Raw genomic sequence first — 22,116 nt, forward strand, 5'->3', positions numbered from 1 at the left:
GACAATAACACATAATATCAATGCTAAACCAGCCCATGGTTTTAACAAAGCAACAGTTATCTACAGGCAAGTGAAGCTCATTACATCTCTAATTTTTTTTTAACTCACTGTTTCAAATGAAACAACTTATCTCTGTTTATAATATTCCTATTGTTAAGAAATCTTACAGAAATGCAGGTAATTGTTATAAGTCAGCCCTTACCACGCTAAGCATTATGAGCCAGGATGGTTAAGTTTCTGGAAATGGCAAATTGCCACCTTGTGGTTATAGCCTTAGTGACAAAAGAAAGCATAACAAACCAAAGGGATCTGGACAGTTTACAACCAGATCCAGGATTTGATAAATGGTTCATGCCCAGAGAACAGTTCATCATTTTGAGGCAGATTGCTCTGAAGAACCTCAATGAACTTGGACTTGTTTTGAAATAATCCTTTAGTATCCTGGAGAAGGTAGATATAATTACACCTTTTTCTTTAAGAAACTGCTTTTATACCATTTTCAAAGGGTGTTTGTATATATGGATTACTTTTATCTGGTTCTTTAGCAGCTCTGTGAGGTATACAGGGAAAGTATTAGTATATCTTGTCTTTTTTTCTGGTCGAGGAAAGAGCACACAGCAAAAACAGTCCCAGAAATGGGAAAAGAATCAGTTGTCCCAGTGTTTGTGAAATGCTTCAGATTCAATATCCGGTTTTTGGCTGTGCATTACTTGGTTGTCCCACCCACAGGATCTAAGATGTAACTCATCCCAAACTGCTCCTTCTCCTGGATTCCTATGAGGGTTAATGCTATCACCATCAGTAGCCTCATCAAATGAAACATCTGGGAGGCCTCCTGGAACCTTCTCCTTCCTCTGTCCGCACTTGCAACCGACAAGTCTTATTGGTTTTCCTGACCCTCCTCCACATGCTGTTACTCTCCCACATTACTCCCCTAGAGCTGCCATTACAAAGTACCACAGCCTTTGGGGAGCTCAAACATCAGAAATGTATTTCTCACAGTTCTGGAGTCTAGAAGTCTGAGGTCAAGGTATCATCAGGGTTGGTTTCTCTCTGAGGCCTCTCCCCTTGGCTTGGCTGTCTTCTCTGGGTATCTTTCACAAGATCCTAATGTGTGTCCTAATCCCCTCTGCTTATAAGGAGGCATACTAGGCATATTGGATTAGGGCCCAACCTAATGATCTCATTTTAACTTAATTACTGCTTTAAAGATCTATCTCCATATACAGTTATATTTTGAGGTCCTGGGGATCGAGACTGCAATATAAGAAACTTGAGGATGTCCCAATTTAATTCATAATGACTCTTTTAGATTTCTGAACTGGTTGAGGGCTGCCTTCTCCTACCCTTCACTTTGTAATATGTTTCCACCTGCATCTTCTGCTCCAGTTTATTATCTACAGGGATCTTTTAATATGAGTCTGATCGTGCAAACTCCTCTGCTTCTAATCCTTTGATCAAGTCCATGTCCCCTCACAGGGTGAAGGAAGAGCTCTGGCATCCAGCCCCACATTTTGCACCTGCCTCCTTCTCTTCATGCTTCTTGTCCTGCACTTGACTCTCACTGATGCACTGTGACAGGGCCATGCTGTTTCATGCCTCAGTGCTTTTATTTATATCCACACCCTTATTCCACGACCTTTTTCTTCACCTACCTCCCTTTTCCCCATTCTTCAAAACCCATAGCAAGCAAATGGGCACGTTTTCTAGTTCCTATGGGCCAATCACGGCTCTGGCTTCCAGAACAACCTGTTTGTATGAGTGTATCTTGGGGTGTTATGAGGGATGGATATAGGAAGATCAAGATCACTTACTGTTGGTACAGTTTGTCAAGGAAATGGTGATCTGGCTCTGACATTAGAAACTTACTACTCAGGGATCCCTGGGTGGCTCAGCGGTTTGGCACCTGCCTTTGGCTCAGGGCGCGATCCTGGAGTCCCGGGATCGAGTCCCACATCGGGCTCCCGGCATGGGGCCTGCTTCTCCATCTGCCTGTGTCTCTGCCTCTCTCTCTCTGTGTCTATCATGGATAAATCAATAAGATCTTTAAAAAAATAAAAATTAAAATTAAAAAAAAAAAAAGAAACTCACTACTCCAACAACCTATCCCCTGTACTTTGAGAGGTGTCAGCTGCCCTAGACTGGGTGGCCTGTGTGAACCTTTCCATAGACACAGTCTTCTATAGACAAATGACTTTCTTCCCATTTATGGCTGGCTGTACAGGCATTTTTGTGTTGTATACATTTTAGCTTTGGCTTGTACCTGTGAGGCTGTTAATTTGTGGAGATGCCCACTTCTGTTTTCTTTTACCTACCCTTTCTCTATCCCCAGCCCAGATGATTGTGGGACCCATGTCTTTTTGCCTCAGGAGATTTGTAGCAATGCGGAGAGAGAAGGGGAATCACACTGACTTTCAGTCCTCTAGGTTTTCTAGGCTGTGAATTTTGCCAACACATCTGCTCACAGGTTCAATCAGAGAAGTGGCCCTGCTTTCACATTTTAGCCAGCCCCAACCTCATCATAAAGATGAATCTTTAAAATAATATCATGTGAGATCTTCCATACTAGCAACGTTATTGGAAACTTTACTCTCACTCCAGCATGTGATTACTATTATTGATTTTGCTTACAAATCCTACCCCTGCCCGCGTGAAGCTGTGTCAGGAACTGACTTTGTCCAGCCCCCAACCTCATGTTATAATCAAATGGGATGTTTGTGTTTTTCCTTCCTGGTCTGTAAACTGCCCAAACAATGCCCTATTCATCTTTGTACCCCCAGGACCCAGTGCTGGACACTTAGTAATTCTCCCAAAATATCTATTGAAAATAAAGTTAAAATAATCCTATTTATGGGTGGATAGGACAAAGGCAACCCAAGTAAATATCTCAAAGTATTTTTAGTGAGAAGTTTTTGTCACTGGACGTGGGAGAGTTGAGGTGAAGGTACAGATAAAAGAAGATTAGCGATGGGTTGATCATTATTGAAGCTAGGAAAGGAGACTGCATTATAGTAGTCTCTCTGATTTGAAAATTTCCCTTTTAAAAAGTAAAAAGCCCCCCAAAAAGTCCATTTTATAAACAGGCATGAGAAAGAAGTGTTAATGTTATAATGAAGATGTTCTGGAAAGTTTATATTTTGCATTTTGTCACAATGGCCCTTAGTTGAGGAACAATGGCAGTGACTTCCATGTCTGGTGGGGAGAAGCCCGGAAGAGGATGTCACTGCTGTGGCTAGTCAGCCCTTGATGGTGTCACAAGTTTCCCTAGGATAAAACCTTCATTTAGCTGCAGAGGGAACAATTGAGTATTAAAATGATCATTGTTATACGCTAGTCTTTGGCTCAGATTTGGTAAACAGATTTGTCTTTAATGATAGTATGAGTAAGGGATTGTAGAATCTAATGGGATTGTCTGAAATGTCAGACCTGGAAATTTCCACAGCAGGGGGATGTCATGAGATCTGATACAGAGCTAGCCATTGAAAGTTATAAAAAAGAAAACGACATGGAAATAAAAAAATAGGCTTGATATTTTTATGTGATGAAAGGAGAATGAAAATAAGTACACTCTACACTATTTGCGATGAGAGACACAATGATAGCATATAAAAGTTATGGTGTTGGGAGATTTTGCTATATCATGGATAAACCTGGAAAACAGAATAAGTCTAAGAGCCTAGTCATAAAACCGCATATTGTGTAAATCAGTTTATAAGAAATGTCTAGCATAAGCAAATCCATAAGACAGAAATACATTTAGTGGTTGCCTACACTGGCCTGGAAGAAAGGGAGAGGAATGCTAGGGTACTTGGTCTCCTTTTAGGGCCATGACAATGTTCTAAAATTGTGAACATAGTTGCACAACTCTGTAAACACTCTGAAAACCATTGAGTCGTATACTTTATTAATTAATTTTTTGAGTTGTACACTTATATGGCTGTAATTCCTGGTGTATAAATTAATGCTTAATGAAGGTGTTAAAATGTTGGGATTCTTGGATAAGAGGTTTCTTTTTTCTTAATTGTCTTAATACATTATGATGTAATTCATTACATTATCTTTTCCACAGACAATGCACAATGTATGGTCAGTCATAGTGAAAATCCAGTAAGGACGTATCCCGTTCACCAATGATAATGAATTTTTGTTGAAAGAAAACTCCAGAGAATATGTTTCTGATAAACTTCAAAATCGAAGACTCTTAAAATTAAGTTCAATCAGTTTTTCAGTGAGTGCTTGGCAATTAAGCACCAAAGGAAAATGGCATCTTGTTTGGTTTTCTAGCCGATGCCATATGGTCTGCCAATGCCATCTTCTCTCTTTCCTCTGTTGCTTTGTCAAGGATGAGCTTGGCAAGGAGAGTTCTTATACTAGTTGGCCCTCCAGGGTAGGTGTGAGCAGTGGTCCCTAATCTCAAATGGAACTTAAAGCTGCCTCCCCAAATAGTTGTTATTTTAATGGCAGTTCCCTTGCAGGTTGTCAGGTGGCAAAATATTATGGAATTGACTTCTTTTACTTCTGATTCCTGTAACCACATATCCAACTTGTTGAGCATTTGTTTCTTAGCTATAAAATAGGTACCATGGTAGTAGCTACCTCAAAACACAGCCATGTTGATTTCAAGGCTGGAACCCGGAAAGCACAAGATAAGCCTAGAATCTTGCTGTGCCACAGGTAAAGAAATTCTCAGTGGTTACATCAAAAGGAGTTACCAGAAGGCACTCTCACTGGTCACATTTGGGACAATTTGAGAATCAGAATAAATAATGAAATAGGAATGGATAATAAACTATCCATACTGATAAAAATAGGTGAATAAATATATAAATAGATTCTACTTTACAGTAAAATGCTAACTAATCCATATAGAAGGGATAATGGAATTAGGAAAAGAACCATTTGGTAACCATTGTAATAACAACTGATTTAGGCAGGAAACATCAACAGATGCTAAAACTAGTGGGTGAGAATTTGAGGGGAAGTAAGCTGTTTACATAGTCTCAAAATATCTCTCAAAAAGATATTATTTTGAATGGGAAAGAGAGTAACCATAGTGGAGAAATCTGACAGTATCACTTTCCAAGTGATCAAAGTTAATACCACCAGTAATAGGACAAAAAGATACCAAATACCTTCTCTAGGATGTAGTGAGATGGTCACAACATCACATTAGAGGTAATTCCTGCCGAGAATGCTTAGCTAAATCTAAGGAAGCCCAAACTGAGGGAGAGTCTATAAAATAAATGTCCTGTGCTCTTCAAAATGTCAAGATCATAAAAGACAAAAAGGACTGAGGGATTGTTCTAGTTTAAAGGAGACTAAAGAGATGTGATACTAAATGCAACCTGGGCTCTGCATGGTGTTAAAAAGAAAACAAACTACAGAGGTGCCTGATTGGCTCAGTCAGCTAAGCAACTGACTCTTGATTTTAGGTCAGGTTGTGATCTCAGAGTCCTGGGATCAAGCCCCATGTCAGGCTCCGTGCTCAGGGGGGAGTCTGCTTGAGGATTCTCTCTCTCCCTCTCCCTGCAGCTCTCTCTCTCTCTAAAATAAAATAATAAATCTTAAAAACAAAACGAAACAAAAAACAAACTATAAAGGACATGAGGGCGACTTTTGGCAAAATTGAAATAAGATCTGTAGATGAGATAACAGAACTGTGTCAGTGTTAATTTCCTAATTTTGATGATAGTACTGTGATTATATAAGAGAATGCCTTTAAAAAATGTATTTTAAAAGATTTTATTTATTTATTTGACAGAGAGAGCACAAGCAGGGGGAGCAGGAGAGGGAGAAGAAGGTCCCCTGCTGAGTAGGGAGCCTAACATGAGGGTCGATCTCAGGACCCTGGGATCATGACCTGTGCTGAAGACAAATGCTCAACCAACTGAGCCACCAGGCACCCCTAAAAAATAATTTTAAATGAAATACACACTAAAGTATTTAGAGGTGTTAAGATGTCTGCAACTTACTCTCAAACATTCCAGCCAAAGTTTATGCACACATATACCTGCACACACATGCATATGTGCACACACATAGTGCACAACCATATGCACACACCTACACATGTGCATACACTTGCACACACACCCACACAGAAGAAAGAGGTGAAGAGAGGAGAGAGAGAATATGATAAAGCAAATGGGGTAAAATGTTAACATGTAGAGAATCTGCATGAGAAAGGGATCAATTCATGAATTTCCTAGGATTTTTTTTCCACTGTAAGAATCTACTACAGTAGAAGCCCTGAAGTTGGGATTTAATTATTTATTTATTTTAGTAATCACTGTAACCCAACGTGGGTCTCAAACTCACAACCAGAGATCAAGAGTCCCATGCTCTACTGACTGCAGCAGCCAGGAGCCCCTAAAGTTGGGCTTTTAAAATGGCTCTGCTGACCGCTCACCACAAGGAACATTGCTTTTCAAAACCAAAGTAAAATTTTGAATAATTTGCTCTGGCGACAGAAATCACTCTGACAATATAATTACTGAATAGTGGTTATGTAGCAAGCTGCTTCTCACATGGGCTGCTCTCGCTGAAGATGCCCAGGGTGACCGTGAGCAGGGACAACAGGGTTTCCCTACCAATTGGTTACCATTCTCTTGAGCAGTACCAAGGAGGTCCACTGGCCTCACATAAGCATCTCCTTTTCCTTAGAATGGACCCTTTTTGTCTTATCTTTCAAAATCTTTAGGGTTGAGAGAATTGTTACAAAAGAAAAAAATGTATTTCATCCTATTTATTCTTCTCCAAATGGCAAAAGAAAAATCACTGTTGTTGTAAAGTTGTTTGTCATTGTTGCTTATTATTTTTTCCAAAACAAAAAACAGTAAGACAAATAATCACATGCCATGTATAAATTTGTTTTATGTAGCTGAGAACTTGACCTATGAACATAACAGAAATGCTTATATATGTAGTTGAGCTGGTGGTCGGAATCCTCAAAATGTTGAATTCTTTATGTATACATATGTCATCTTCATCTCACATTACCAAATAGCCCAAATGAAAATGCTGAGCTTCAGTGCCTGCAATGTAGTAGGTGCTCCATTTGTGATAAATATGAACATATTATAAAGCATTAAAAATCACAACATTTTAGAGTGGGAAGGAAAATTAGAGATTCTTACACAAGCTGGTTATTTTACAAATGAAAGAACTCAATCTCCAATTTCAAAACTGGTAATTAGAGTAAGTACTTCTCAGGGTTCTGGTGAGGATAAAATGAGATAATGCATGTGGAGTACTCAGCATAAAGCCTGGCATGTGGCAAATGCTCAGTAGGGATCAAACGGTATTCATGTCAAGTGGGGACTAATTGTTGACATTGCGGTAGGAAAGCAAATGTGATTATAGGAGCAAAGGAGAGCATGAAACCGAATTTATTTGGCAAGAATTGTATATGTGTCATAATTACATAGTTTTCTTATGAAACTCCACTCCTAGTTTAACAATCAAAATTAAAAGAAGAAGGAGGTAGAAGAGGGGAACAGGAGGAGGAGGGGGAGAGGGAGAAGAAATCTTTCACATATAGAAATTCATCTAAAATGCGCACAGGAACTTCTCGGAGTGGCTGTGTCCCTCTCCAGCATCATCATATCCTGAGATCATGGTTTACTTTTGAGATTCTCTGTGCCTTACCTAGTCTCCTTCTGCCTCTCTATGATATCCAAAGGTGTACCCCGCATATTGTATACGTATCTGAACTCCATGTAGGTGAAGTAGGCGAACACTTCACTTTCAGCAAGGATTTCCTAAATTATGATGCCAATCTAATGGTGTTGACTAATAATAACACAATATTTTGCTCATTTGATTTATATCTAAACCTTATTTATTCTTTTTTTTCAGGAATATTGTTAGAACAAGAAATTCTGGATGGGAGTAACATTACTCTGGTAGGCAGAAAAATGTCCCCCAAAGGTGCCCTGGATTGGTTGGGTGGGCCCAATGGAATCACAAGGATCCTTCTAAGAAGGAAGCATAAGGGTCAGAGTCATTAGAGTCACCACCTGTATGATGGAAGCAGAGGTTTGAGGGATGTCATTGCTGGAAAGAGCCATGAGCCAAGGAATGCAGGTAGCTTCTAAAAGCTGGGAAAGCAGGAAAACAAAATCCCCGAGACCCCCAGCCACTATGAAGGGTGACTTGAAGCATTAGGCAAGAGGTGATTTGGGTGATTTTTTTTCTAGGTATGGGAAAAATGTAACCATTTCAATGGGCTCCGGGCCTGAGATTTCACCTTCACACCAATTATATACTTATAACCCATTTTGGTGACTTTGAAAATCATGCACTTAGTTTTTAAAAAAGGAATTTATTTCATATTTAGACCATCATTAGTAATGGGGAACCACTCAAGTCTGCAATTTGGTGGAAGGAAATAGGAACCTATTAATCACCGTAGTTACTTCTTAAGAGGGAATGGAGAGGTGTCCCCAGGACCCCATGGGACAGGATGCTGTGTTGACACCAGGTGGGCTCCTAGGTGGCAGGTGGGTGATTGCAGCAGAGCCTGGCTGTATACAGCTGACAGCTTGGACAGCAGACAGGTGAGCTGGGAAGGACTTGGTTGTTACTCAGGGTCTGAAGCCTGTAGGATGGGGAAAAATCTTCCAGGGACCAGGATCTGGCCAGTTGACAGAACATATCATAAATTAATCCAGCCTCAGATAGCCCTGGCTGGCTAGCAGGGTAAGCGGCAGCCTGGGGGACAGGACCACAAGGAACCCAGCCAGTGCACAACCCCCCACCAGCAGGAGGCCAGGGGGTACTTCCAGGGAGCCTGTGTGCACCTGACCTCCTTTCCCATAATCCCCAATCATTTTCTCTCCCATAACCCTAGCGCCACCTTCAAGAGTGAAGTTACCTGAGGAACTAGCTAGCTATTTTATCCCAGAGAGGCCTCACATGACCTAGAGAGATGGTATAAATGATCAGGTTAGGTTAAACTGGACTGGGTGTTTATTATTATTTTCTCCTTACTCATAAAATGACCAGATTAACTATGGTCAAAATAAAGGAGCTATGTTTTTCTCTGTATGTTTGAGTGATCAGATCATGCAAGTGAACTGTGACCCAGATATCTTTTCCCTTCTTTACCCCAGCAAAACTCTCGAAATTCCATATAGGAATTTCTTCAGCAATAGCCCTAAGAGATGCCTTTCAGACTGAACCTGATTATCTCTGTTAACATCATAGCTGCTACCTGATGGGTCGCAGTTTGAACTTTTGAGGCATTATAGATGATTCTGAAATCCTTGAAAGCTCTGGACTCAGGTGCCAGGAAGATTCACAAAAGCCTGCACTTTGATTCCTTGGGACACATCCATCTTGGTCAAGGTTACCATCTTGATGAGATCATTCCACTGTCAGAGGCCATAGTGAATTTACTCTGCCCCTGTGTGGCAATGACCAGGTTGAAGGCTGTAGCCGGGCTAACGTTGTTTGCAGGCACATCACAAGCTGTCCCAGTGTGAATCACCCGCAGGCACTCAGGGAATGAAATCTCAGGAGGGCAGGGATTTTTTGTCTGTGTTCTCTGCTCTATCCCAGCTCCTAGATCAATTTCAATACTCATTGAATGAATAAATAAATGTACCAAGACTCTCGGATATTTATCATATAATAAACTGTTGCCAGTCTTCTGTGTGATTTATTTTTCAACTGTCAGCAGGACTTTATGTTAAACTTGATAGGACATTGACATTTCCACTTGTTTTCAAGACAGCCCTGCACTCTGTCACTATCTTTTGGATCCATCTCCTATCACGTTAACTATCCCTTCCAGCCCTGTGCCATCTGCATATTTGATGAGTGACATCCGTCTGCGCTCGACATTACTGTAGCTATGTGTGGGATGGGGAGAGAGGGCTGGAAGGGACAGATGGGCCCAGCAGGGAATCACGAGCAATTAGAACAGAAAAGATGTCATGGAAACCTCTGGAAGCTCAGCGTTAAGCAAAATAGAGTAAGTCCAGATCGAGTGTCATTTTAGATGGAGCTAATTTAGAGGATTAGACAACTTTCACTTGGCATGAAGATAGGAGACCTGAGAAAGAATTCACCCCAGCTGGCATTGTAGGAAAATGAATTAATGGAATTTTGTACCTGTATGAGTAAGGGTTCTCCAGACAAATAGAATCAATAGGGGAGTGTATGTGTGTATATTTGTGTGTGGCAAAGAAAGAGAGACAGGCAGAGGGAAAGACCATTTTCTTAAAAAAGATTTTATTTATTTATTTGAGAGAGAGTGTGAGCATGAATAGGAGCAGAGAGAGAGAAGCAGGCTCCCAGCTGAGCCAGGAAGCCCAACATGGGGCTCTGTCCCAGGACCCTGGGATCATGACCTAAGCCAAAGGCAGATGCTTAACCATCTGAGTCACCCAAGAATTTTTTATGTTTAGAATTGGCTCACATGACTGTGGGGACTGGCAAGTCCAAAATCTGCAGGGTGGGCCAGCAGGCTGGAGATCTAGCAGTTGCACTTGGAGTCCAGTGGCAGCTTGCTGGCAGCATTCCCAATCCCTTGAGGGAGGTCATTCTTTTTCCTAAGGCTTTCAACTGATTGTTGAGGCCCACCCACAAGATGGAGGGCAATCTCTTTTACTCTCTTTTACTGATTGAAGTGTTAATCCCATTCAAAAAATACCTTCACAAAAACATTTAGAATAGCATTTGAACCAAATATCTGGGTACAGTGGCCTGGCCAAGTTGGCACATGTAATTAACCATCATAGTACCATTTACGGGAAACCCAACACAAAGAAACTGGGTTTATCTATCTGGTGAATTAGAACATTCTCATCCCTCTGGGTATTCACATGCTTCCAGGCTCTCTGTAATTCCATACCTTGTGCCTCCCCCTCATTATTAACTCATCCTGACATGCCCTTCACCAAACCACTGGAAAAAGTCTACTCATCTTTCAAAGTTCAGATCAAATGTCAACTCTCAGATACTTTCTTTCATGCCACATCCCATCTGGGAGAAGAAATTCCTTCTTTAGTCCTTTATGCATGTGCTGTTACAGCATTTAGCACATTGCATTCCAATTGCTTGACTATCAAACAACAGATTAGCAAAGTGGTTACAAGTATAAACTTTGGTTTACCCCAATCTCTGTATACTTTAGTTTCTTCATCGATAAAGTGGAAATAAAGTAGTACCAACAATCTGAATTTATAGCGAGGACCCAGTATATGTAAGACTCTTAGAAGTGTCTGGTATGTAGCAGCCACTTGAAAAAAAGAGAAGGCAGGTATTTCCATTCTTCGTGGTATTGTTGCTATCTGATGCCTGTCTTGTGGAAAGATGAAATGTTTCTGGAGGACAGGGAGGTTACCATATGCCACTTTACATCCCCTCTAATATTATGTGGAACAGAGCAGGGATCTATAGGTATTTATTGGAGTGTTCATTACCTTATATTTGTTGAGTGCTCTCTAATCATAGATACATATATTCATTCAAAGGTTGGCAACAATATTGCCCATTTCAACCTCATTACAACCTAGTGAGGTCTTATTACTCCCATTTTAAAGATGAGAGGAGTGAGAAGCAGACATTAAGTGAATTGTCCAGTGTCCACACAGCTGGCAAGTAGCGGTCTCTAACTCCAAGGTCAGTGTGAAGAAAGGGCAGGGATGCCAGGAGTTCAGGAAAGCTTTCTTTTCTGATCTAGGCACCGCCCTTCCTCCCTCCACTTTTTTTCTTCTTACCTTCCAGAACATGGGCGTTCTGGACTGCTAAGGCTGCACGCAAAGGGAGGTCCCCGTTCACACTGCAGAACTGACTCAGGAAAAGGTGTAAGCAGCAGAGGGCCATCAGTATAGGATATCCTCAGCCGTGACCGTGGCCTCTTCAATTTTGGTCTTAATCTCCGGGAGCGGAATTTGACTGATTGCCACCACTACCAAGTTGGCAGCGTGGGCAGAGGCACTGGCCACGCAGATCCAAAAGCACTCTTCATATTGTTCCTCCACCACCACGAAGCGGAACAGCTTCTCCTGGAAGTTGGCGATGCGCTCAGTCAGGTCATGAAATTTCACGGCGGCCATGAAGCTGGTGATGGCCAAGGCCACGACTCCACCTGCAACCCAAACATCACCCTCATTCGGTGCGCAACTCGGTACAACTGTACTGACCGTAGGTGACCTTTCTGTAGCACAGGCAACACACTTGCTTTGGGTTGAAAAAATTTTTAGGGGGACACAATGGTTTTTTTATTTTCTTTTTAAAAAAAATTTTTTTTTTAATTTTTATTTATGATAGTCACAGAGAGAGGGAGAGAGAGGCAGAGACATAGGCAGAGGGAGAAGCAGGCTCCACGCACCGGGAGCCTGACGTGGGATTCGATCCCGGGTCTCCAGGATTGCGTCCTGGGCCAAAGGCAGGCACTAAACCGCTGCGCCACCCAGGGATCCCGTTTTTTTATTTTCTTAAGTAAACTCTACCCCCAAGGTGAGACTCTAACTCAAGACTCCAAGGTGAAGAGTCACACACACACATACTCTATTGACTGAGCCAGCTAGGTGCTGGGGGTGACACACATTTTAATGTGCTTTTATTTAAAAAAAAAATTTTTTTTAAGATTTTATTTATTTGAGAGAGTGAGCAAGAGAGAGAGCATAAGCAGGGGGTAGAGGGAGAAGTAGGCTCCCCATTGAACTGGGAGCCTGATGTGGGGCTCGACCAGGACAGATGCCTAACTGACCGAGCCACCCAGGTAACCTGAAGGTTGTGAGGTTTATTTTTTTTTTTATCCTTTAAAGATTTTATTTATTTATTCATGAGAGACACAGAGAAGCAGAGACATAGGCAGAGGGAGAAGTAGGCTCCCCAGGGAGTCTGATGTGGGACTCGATCCCAGGACCCGGGGATCAACCTGAGCCGAAGGTAGATGCTCAATTGGTGAGCCACCCAGGCGTCCCAGGTTGTGAGGTTTAAATGAAAAGAAGCCGATCAAAGAGGCCAGGTGCCTCATCTCCTGTTATTTGGAAGGTTCCCTCCCACCCTCACAGCAGTGCTCTACCTCTTCCCCTCCTCCCACAGTGCCCTCTCTTCCTCCCTCCACCCCCCTTCTCTTTTCTTCTCATACCCCACTTCTCCTCTTTGCTCTAAGTCCTCAGCCACTCACTCATGCCACCAATTTGGCTCTTTAATGTGACAGAAATTCTGCAACTTTCAGCAAAGAGGACACTCATATCCATGAGGAAGTTTGTAGACTAGGGAAGGCTGCGGTAGGCACCTACCTACTTGGAACTCAGTCTAGTGGTGGCAGTAGATGTGGATTTCTCTCCCTGAGGGCCTTCCTTACCTGCAAGGACGTTCCATAGGCAGATGCCCCCGGGGCCGTTGACTGCCCTATATGGAACCTGGATCATGTTGAGAATGGCAAAGCCCATGCTGACCAGAGCCAGGGCCAAGGCCAAGAAGAGGAGCAGCAGAATTGTCACGTGGAGGCCTCCATTGAGTTCCTTCACCAGGTGGGGGAAGACTGGGGGAGAGAAGACACAGCCAAGATTTCAGTGTCAGAGCTGAACTCAAGTTCCTACAGTCCAGGCTTGCTTACCACAGAGGCTTTAATAGAGGGGAATGAGGGCAAGGCAGCAAGGGCTGGGTTCTCAAAAAGGAGGAGACTTACTGAGATGAATTCATGCACCCCAGATTTGCCACTGGTCAGCTGGCCAACAATCCTCTCTTTCTTGCAGTGGATGCAAAATCTAAATGTATCCCAGCTGGCAATTTAAGTTGCATTGACTTCAAAGCCCTAGGATCTGGTGTGAGCTAATAGACGCCAGCCCCAGATAGTGTCTCTTTAGCAAAGGAGGTTGGCAAGAGAGTCAGCCAAGGAGGGCTGATTGAAAAGCTTTGATCTGGGTCAGAGAGTTGCCTTCATTAAATCAGAGAGGTAGAAGAGGTTTCAGGTACATCTGCGAAGAGTGTAGAAGGGTGAAGCAGAGTGAAGCCTAGACCTGGCATTTAAAGATCTGACTTCAAATCCGTTTTGCTCATTTGCCATAAGTATAAAATTGGATCCTCTAAATCCTGCCTCCCCTATCCATCTTTCCAGATTATTGAGTGAATCAAGTGAAGTGCATAGAAATAATAATTGCACTTAATGAGTATTAATAGGAAGCTAGGAGCATCATCTTGGATCCCTCAAAATGACTTGGCAAGGTAGTCATTTTTCCTCTTGTATGAAGGACACTCATGTATGTAGTAGTCTATTATAATATCAATTTTCCATATTTATGTGGCAGATAATTTAGTGACTTATTAATTTGTATCTGTTTTCTCTATATTGGCCACCACATAGTAGCTATGAACAGTAAATGATACAGTATGGCAGATATTGCCTGGGAAAGACTGAACTCTCAAAAAAGGCGGCTGTGGCTGTTGCTGTTCTATTGTTTCTCTCTAACTTAGGAAAAGTGAGTGATTCCTCAGAGTCTCAGTTTTCTCATCAGTATAATGGAGTAGAAATAGCTGTGTATGTACCGAGGGAATCAACATTTACTGAGCAGTCACATAAAGAGCCAAATGCTTTACATCATTATTTCACTCACTGCTTGTGACAAGGATATAAGGTAGATTTTATTTTTATTTTTTTAAAGGTTTTATTTATTTATTCATGAGAGACACACAGAGAGAGGCAGAGACATAGGCAGAGGTAGAAGCAGGCTCCATGCGGGGAGCCTGATGCAGGACTCGATCCCAGGACCCCGGGATCACAACCTGAGCCAAAGGCAGACACTCAACCACTGACCAACCCAGGTGCCCCTGGGTAAATTTTATTAAACCCATTTCTGCCTAGGCTTGGACATTATGTCCCTTATCTTTGGGCAAGGTGACTCTGAATTCTATATAGGATTATAGTCCCAGATGCCACATGATACATGGAGTTTAGATCACTGTTTTCAGTAGTTACTCATGAATTAAATTGACAGAAGCTAAAGAACACCCAAGCATTATCCCCCTCCTCTGCAGCTAATCCAGGGTTTCTACTGAGCACCTCGTGGTCAAATCAGGGTCCATCTTGTGAGTCTGAACTCCCTGCTTCATCATTTGGTGTCATCATTTGATGATCAGCCCCTCCTTGTCCCCACTGGGGAGCTGGGACTCAAAGTTTTCCTGGTTCCCCTTATTCCCCTAGTTCTTTGCTGGCTCAACTGCCTCCCTGTATTCACAGAAGATTGGTGTCTCTCCCAAGCTTGAGATTTAGAATATTTGTTCTTCTCCCTTTAAAACCCTTTCCAAAAAAAAAAAAAAACCTTTCCACTGAAGTTTCCAGATGCCTCACATTTACATCCTAGTTCTAATCTAACTTTCTTTCTAGTTCTGTATTTCCATGTGTATTAATCTGCAGGTGGTTATCTTGTTAGTGTCAGAAACTTTACCTGAAGCTTCTTCCCAAGGGATTTTTATTTGCAAGGCTTCTCTCCTTTCCTGATGTGCCCTCGTTTTTTGTTTTTGTTTTTTTTTTTTTTTCTTTTAAAACCTTCAGCCCTGTCCAAGAGAACGTTGTGATAGGAGGTGCAAGTCTGTCCCTGACCTGCAGTGGCGCAAAACCAGCCAACACAGGAGGAGCCTGGCCCAGCTCCAGTGAAAGTCTTCAAAGAAAATCACAGCCAAGGTGTTGCTGCAAATGGAAGTTTATATAACCTCCCTTGGGACACCCAGAGGCAGCCGGGAACAAAACTGTCTTGAACATTGCCCTCCTCAGAGCTGATATTCAAACATCCTTTATGATTCTCACACGGTTCTGGTGCTTCAGAGAGCAGATCGGGTTAGATGAACCCTGGGTGCTGTCTCTGTACATCCCTCTGGGAAGGAAGCAGAGGAGGGAATGGGACATTTATGGAGTTCCTCCAGTGGGCAAACAAAGTGCTCAATTGCTCTGGCTTCTGACGAAGGTGGTTTACTTTCTGTGAGCTGGGATGGAAGGGGTTTAATTGGCTGCTGCCGAGGAAGGGCTCAGTCTTTATCTCCTCTCCTTGGGCCATCTTCTACTGCAAAGCTGGTGTCTGCTTCATCTCCTTCTCCGGAAACAGTGCTTATGCTTAGGGATTCCTGAATTATGCTAAACCTACTAGCTGCCACCTCACAGTTTCTAATACCAGTTGAATTGTGCCCTGGCTACCATTCCCCACAAAAAAAAGATGGGTTGAAGTCCCAATCTTCAGTACTTCAGAATATGACCTTATTTGGAAATAGGGTCTTTACAGGGCTAGTCAAGTTAAGATGAGGTTGTTAAGATGGGCTCAAATCCAATGTGGTTTGGTGTCTTTATAAAAGGGGAAATTTGCACACAGAAACCTACAAAGGGAAGACCATGTGAAGAGACACAGGGAGGATGCCTTGGGAGACAGTGCCACAAGCCAAGGAATGCCCCTGGGATACCAGAAGCTGGAAGAAGCTAGGAAGGCTCCTTTCCCCACAGGTTTCAGAGGGCGCATGGCTCTGTCGACTTGCTGATTTCTTGAGTTCTAGCCTACAGAACTGTGGGAATAAATTTCTATTGTTTAAGTCACCCAATTTATGGTAGTACTTTGTTATGGGAGCTCTAGGGAACTAATACACCCTCCATTTGTTGGGGTGACCACTTAGTCATTTTTTTTTTTAAAGATTTTATTTATTTATTCATGACACACAGAGAGGCAGAGACATAGGCAGAGGGAAACACAGGCTCCCCTTAGGGAGCCTTATGTGGGACTCGATCCCAGGACCCTGGAATCATGCCCTGAGTTGAAGGCAGACATTCAACCACTGAACCACATGGGCATCCCCACTTAGTCATTTTTAATGGGATCTGTCCACCCTGGATCCTTCCACCCCTGAGAATCCCCATTCATCCACCACCTCCCTTTGCTGAATTCTGGAAAAACAATAAGGATGACTAGGATGATGTCTTGCTTTGGGAAAGTTGCCAGTCACAAATTCCAGAAGGAGCAACATGATGAAAAGTAGAACTTTGGGGTCAGGCTAACCTGGGTTGGGGTCTGGCTCCAGCATTCAAGGCTCTGTGACCTTCAGCAAGTTGTTTAACCTCTCTGAGCCTTAGTTTTCTCCTAATTGGCAGAACTGTGGAGGATTAGTGTAGCACAGATCACAAGTTTGGTATCTTGCATGGGAACATTCCGTATAAATTAATTTAAAAGCACTTTATTGTTATTCATTCAACCAATGTTCTTGAGAGCCAGTGTTCTGATGCACTCTTTTGGGGGCTTGAGATCATCAATGAATAAAACAAGATCCTTGCCCTTGTGGCACTACATACTAAAGGAGTGGAGACAGATAATAAATAATAAACATACCAGAAAAATTATCTAGAATGTAAGAAGGCAGTTGTCATGGTAACATGATATATCATGATATATAATTACCAAGGGCTATTTTTATTATATCCCCTAAGTACTATCTTACTCATTAAAGTCTCTGGAATCATGCTGCTATTGACTGTCACTCCCTTGTTCAAGCTTTGGAACTTCCTTCATAAGGTTCTTTAATCTCAATTAACTATATTTAAAAATTGAGCCTTTTCTCCCCCAATTGTATTTGTGTGTGTATAGTTTTAAAAGAATCCCAAACTTCAGAAAATTGTAAGAATGGTACAAAGGAATTTGTTTTTTTCTTCTGAACTGTTTGCAGGTAAATTTCCCCTGCACCCCTGAGTATTTTAGGGTCTATTTCATTCAATAACAGATTCTCTTGGGGCACCTGGGTGGCTCAGTGGTTGAAGGTCTGCCTTTGGCTCAGGTCGTGATCCCAGGATCCTGGGATCAAGTCCCCTGCATCAGGCTCCCTGCATGGTGCCTCCTTCTCCCTCTGCCTATGTCTCTGCCTCTCTCTGTGTGTCTCTCATGAATAAATAAATAAAATCTTTAAAAAAAAAAAAGAGATGGATTCTTTTACAGAACCACAATACCAAAATCAGTGAGTTAATGCTGGTACATGACTTCCACTTAGTCCCACACCCTATTCAAGTTCCACCAACTGTCTCACCAAGTGATGTCTTTTATAGCAAAAAGACCCAATTCAGAACCACCTACTGTGTATAGTTGCTATGGTCTCCTTTTGATGTCTTTTATTTTTACTTCTTCATGTGTGTGTTTTTTCTGTTTTGTGTGTGTGTGTGTGTGATTGAGTAATGTTTTTAACAGCTATCTTTCCAATATCTCTGGTCCAATTTCATTGTTGGGTAAATATAAATATTCCCAGAGCTTTTTGCCCCTGATTATCCATAACAAATATACATTTCCTTCACATATATAAGGGATGCCAATTCCTATTATTATATTTATCAATGGCTTTAGCTTTGTCTTTATGCATTTAATAAGATACTTAACCCCAAGGAAGATTCTAAAAACTATGATTCTGAAATATAGAAACCGATTGAGTAAAATTCCTTGTCCCCTTGCATCGCATTATGTTGATTAATAATGGTTGTGGAGGACACTGTTCTCACGAGCAATTTAATGGATTCTAAAGATTTGCAGAATATTGCCTTTTTTGCTTTGTTTTTAATTCTCAGAAGATCCCTTATAAGCTGGGCTTGGATTTCTGCTCTGTTTACACCCAGAGCAGCTCTGACGTAAGACTGGATGTCAGCCACTGACCGTGCCTGCTCATGTTAACGGAGAGCTTCCAGTACCTTGCCCTAGGTCTTCCCTCCAGGATCACCCAACTTGGGCTTTTTCTTTCTTTTTCTTTCTTTTCTTTTTCTTTCTTTTCCCCTTCCTTCCTTCCTTCCTTCCTTCCTTCCTTCCTTCCTTCCTTCCTTCCTTCCTTCCTTCCTTCCTTTTTCCTTTCCTTTCCTTTCCTTTTCTTTCCTTTCCTTTCCTTTCTTTTTTTTTTTCCAATTTGGTCTTTCAAACAAAGTAGGCTTACTGCAGAGTCCAGCATACAGCAGCCCCTTTGCCTGTTCTGAGACTCTGGAGCTTTTATATAAATAGAAGTGGAAGCGTGCTGGGCTGGCTGAGAATGCCCCCGACACGTGGCATGGGTCTGAAGTCTGCTGTTTCCGGGCTGGGGGACCTCAGGCAAGTTATATAACCACTCCAAGTCTCAGTGTAGTCCTCTGCAAAATGGGAATGTTAAGAATTCTTTCTTCATAAATTTGTTATAAGGCTTAAAAGAGAGAAGCCATGTAAACCATTTAGCAGAATGTCTGATACATGTAAGTGCTCAATATTTTAATAGTTATTTCAAAGAGAGGTAAACTACAGAAGTATACAAATCCCTATTTTTTATGTCTCTATAAACTTCTGCAGAAAAAAAAAGTTCTTGATGCTGAATAGGAATGTCATCATGCCTGAGATTGAGGCAGAAGTCAAATCCCATAGTTAGGCATAAGCACCCTTGTAAATTAAAAAAAAAAAAAAAAGGAAAGAAAAAAAGGAAAGAAAGAAAGAGAAAGAAAAAGACAGAAAGAAAGGAAGGAAGGAAGGAAGGAAGGAAGGAAGGAAGGAAGGAAGGAAGGAAGGAAAGTGTTCTACAGCAGCTTGCATGCCCTGAGTATACTCACTCGTGAACTGGGACTGGCGGCCCCCAAGCCCGCACTGTCGCACTTTACATCCTCGGAAGAGCCCATAGTAAATATCCCCAATGAACTTGACCAGCTCTGGATCGGTGGCGTTGACCAGGTCCACTCCAGTCTGACAAAGGATTTTCCCACTCAGCCAGTGGGGCACTGTCAGGGCGACGATGATCAGGATAAAGGAGGAGAAGCTGAGTAAAGATGCCAGCCCATACCACGCCTTTTTGAACCATCCAGGCATCCTAGTGGGTGCAGGTCATCCCGCAGGTTTCCAGGCAGCAGCGAGAGTCGCTGACATTCTCTGGACACTCTGCAATTGCCTGGTCCAGGGTCAGCTCTTCCAAACACACCATTTCGGGATCTCGAGTGCACCTCCTGGTCCCCCCTCAGTGCCTGCCTCCACAGCCCATGTTTACTACAAGCACATCCGGAAGTCTCTACCGAGACCGCCTTCACCTGACTCAAGTGTAGAGGAGTGAGTTACCCAAGGAAGTAATCCTATAGCTCCCACTAGGCTACAGTTTCAGCAGAGGGTTTAATTGTTCCACGTTTCAGGTATTTAAATAACCCTGGCGTGGACCTCTTGATGGCCAGGAAGTCATTAGCAGGCAAAACTAGGTGGATCTGACTATAAAGAGACACTAACTACTCTCAAAAAAATGCATACAATAGAAGGAAAAGGAGCATGTGATGATTAGCACTAGAATGCTGCCTGCAATGCGTGGTGTCAAATGTCTAGCTCCTGGCTGCGTGCCTGGGCATTTCTTTCTCTAAAATGTCACTGCTGTCAGAACCAGAACTGTTATTAATACCATGCTATGACCTCTGTTCTCAAGGCTTTTAATTGAAATGTGTAAACAAGGCTATATGATGCTTGGATTTATCACTGGGTGAATCTGCCACGGGTAAAACTGCAGCAGGCATCAGTCTGTGGCTGCTGGAGCAGCCTGGACCCCAACACTCAACACTCCTCTTCTCCAGCAGTATCCTCCCCCATCACCAACTTTGTGTCATCTGAAGTGGGAAAGAAAAACATTTCTCTATTGTGTTAGCAGATAGTCCTACCATGGGGGGGGGGGGCGGGGCGGGGGGGGGCTTTACTTCTAATACAGAAGATTTGTTTCTTTTTCTTTTAATCTGTAGCTACTAAGAATGAAATCTTCCCTACTTTCTGCCCCCCCTCCACTTTCTATCTTATACTGTGGCTTTTCGATTTTGACTTTTAATCTATTATGTCAAGTTAATGTCATGTGAGACCGGTAACAGCAACTCTCAATAGTTTTGGGGAGTCAAATTCGGGAGAAGTGGCACAGTGAAAGTTTTATTTGGTCACAGAGGTCTGGAGGTCACATGGGTCTGGGTTCAGGAGTTTCCACTGTTAGCCAGCAAGAGTTCCAGAATCCTCACTTGGAGAGCAGCAAGGAGCCTGAGGAACATGTCAGTTTCCTTCCCTATAGTGGGGTTCACTTCTGTGGTCTCTCCACAATGAAAATAAACAAGAGTGTCTCTAAAGCTTGTGTAGAGCTTTCCTTAGTACAAAGAGCTTTTGCCATATGTTTGCTCTCCCCTGATGCAGCAGAAACCCTTTCTGGTAGGCAAGAGACATACTATTCTTTTTTTTTAATTTTTATTTATTTATGATAGTCACAGAGAGGCAGAGACACAGGTAGAGGGAGAAGCAGGCTCCATGCAACGGGAGCCTGACGTGGGATTCGATCCCGGGTCTCCAGAATCGTGCCCTGGGCCAAAGGCAGGCGCTAAACCACTGCGCCACCCAGGGATCCCGGGACATACTATTCTAATGACCTCTCTCATGAGAACTCTGGATGTCAGGGCTGAGGCCGGAGTTCAGGTCTTTGAAATACAACAGCTCATCTTCATCACAGTATCCTGAAATAGCAAATGTTTTTCTGGAGGTGAATGGATACAAAAGGCTGAGAAGAAGGGTTTCATGTTAATACATGACCAATAATGTTATTTATTCTTATAGTAATGAAAGTCTGCTTTGGATCTGTGTAATACCTTTGCATTGTATTTCTGCCTCAGATGATGGACCTATGTCAACTTTTGGTATTTTAGAGATTGAGCAACTATTTTTAGAATAATTACTTTAGAAAAATATGGGAAACAGATGATTCCCAACAAGCTCTGGCAATGCTGAATGGAAGTGCGGTTAAGTAGGGCTCTGTTAAAGATCTGGGTTAAAATTCCTATTTCTCTGGGCAAGTGCTTGAGACTCTCATGCTCAGTTTCCTAATCTGTCATGGGATTGATGGCATCCAGAGGGCACCAAATAAATGGTGTTAACCTTCTCATCGGGTCTTCTAGCAATTCTGTTCCTGATAATGAAGCTTCTGATAATAGATGGTGTTGTGGGCTGCATCCTGTTCCCTAAGAACATATTTTTGTGTGCCTTATCTGGCACAAGTGTATTGAGCAAACATCTGTGTGTCTGCTTTGTACAACACTGTATGGTGGGAGGGTGACACAAAACATGTATAATATTGCCAAAACAGTGATACAAAAATTGTAGCATACTATACTTTAAATGTTTAACATTTCACAAATCA

At 42.3% G+C, this 22,116-nt stretch overlaps 1 protein-coding gene across 1 annotated transcript; it reads right to left on the reverse strand.

Annotated features, from left to right (window-relative positions):
* Positions 1–10,214: 10,214 nt before the first annotated feature.
* CLRN2 (clarin 2) lies at positions 10,215–20,264 on the reverse strand. The gene is made up of 3 exons (XM_077876815.1): positions 19,535–20,264; positions 13,325–13,504; positions 10,215–12,097 (listed from the first exon to the last, which is right to left on the reverse strand). Exons 1-3 carry the CDS (start codon positions 19,785–19,787, stop codon positions 11,832–11,834), a joined length of 699 nt encoding a protein of 232 aa, XP_077732941.1. The 5' UTR covers positions 19,788–20,264; the 3' UTR covers positions 10,215–11,831.
* Between the last annotated feature and the right edge of the window lie 1,852 nt (positions 20,265–22,116).

Source organism: Canis aureus, chromosome 2, assembly GCF_053574225.1.
Source record: "Canis aureus isolate CA01 chromosome 2, VMU_Caureus_v.1.0, whole genome shotgun sequence".
Taxonomy (NCBI): Eukaryota; Metazoa; Chordata; class Mammalia; order Carnivora; family Canidae; genus Canis; species Canis aureus.

Bases quoted from the DNA above. Each gene is read 5' to 3' on its own strand.
- CLRN2 (XM_077876815.1), bottom strand. From the start codon at position 19,787: ATGCCTGGATGGTTCAAAAAGGCGTGGTATGGGCTGGCATCTTTACTC. The intron at 13,505-19,534 runs GTGAGTATACTC...TCTCTCCCCCAG, and splicing joins CCGCCAGTCCCAGTTCACGA to TCTTCCCCCACCTGGTGAAG. The intron at 12,098-13,324 runs GTAAGGAAGGCC...TTTGGGTTGCAG, and splicing joins CCTATGGAACGTCCTTGCAG to GTGGAGTCGTGGCCTTGGCC.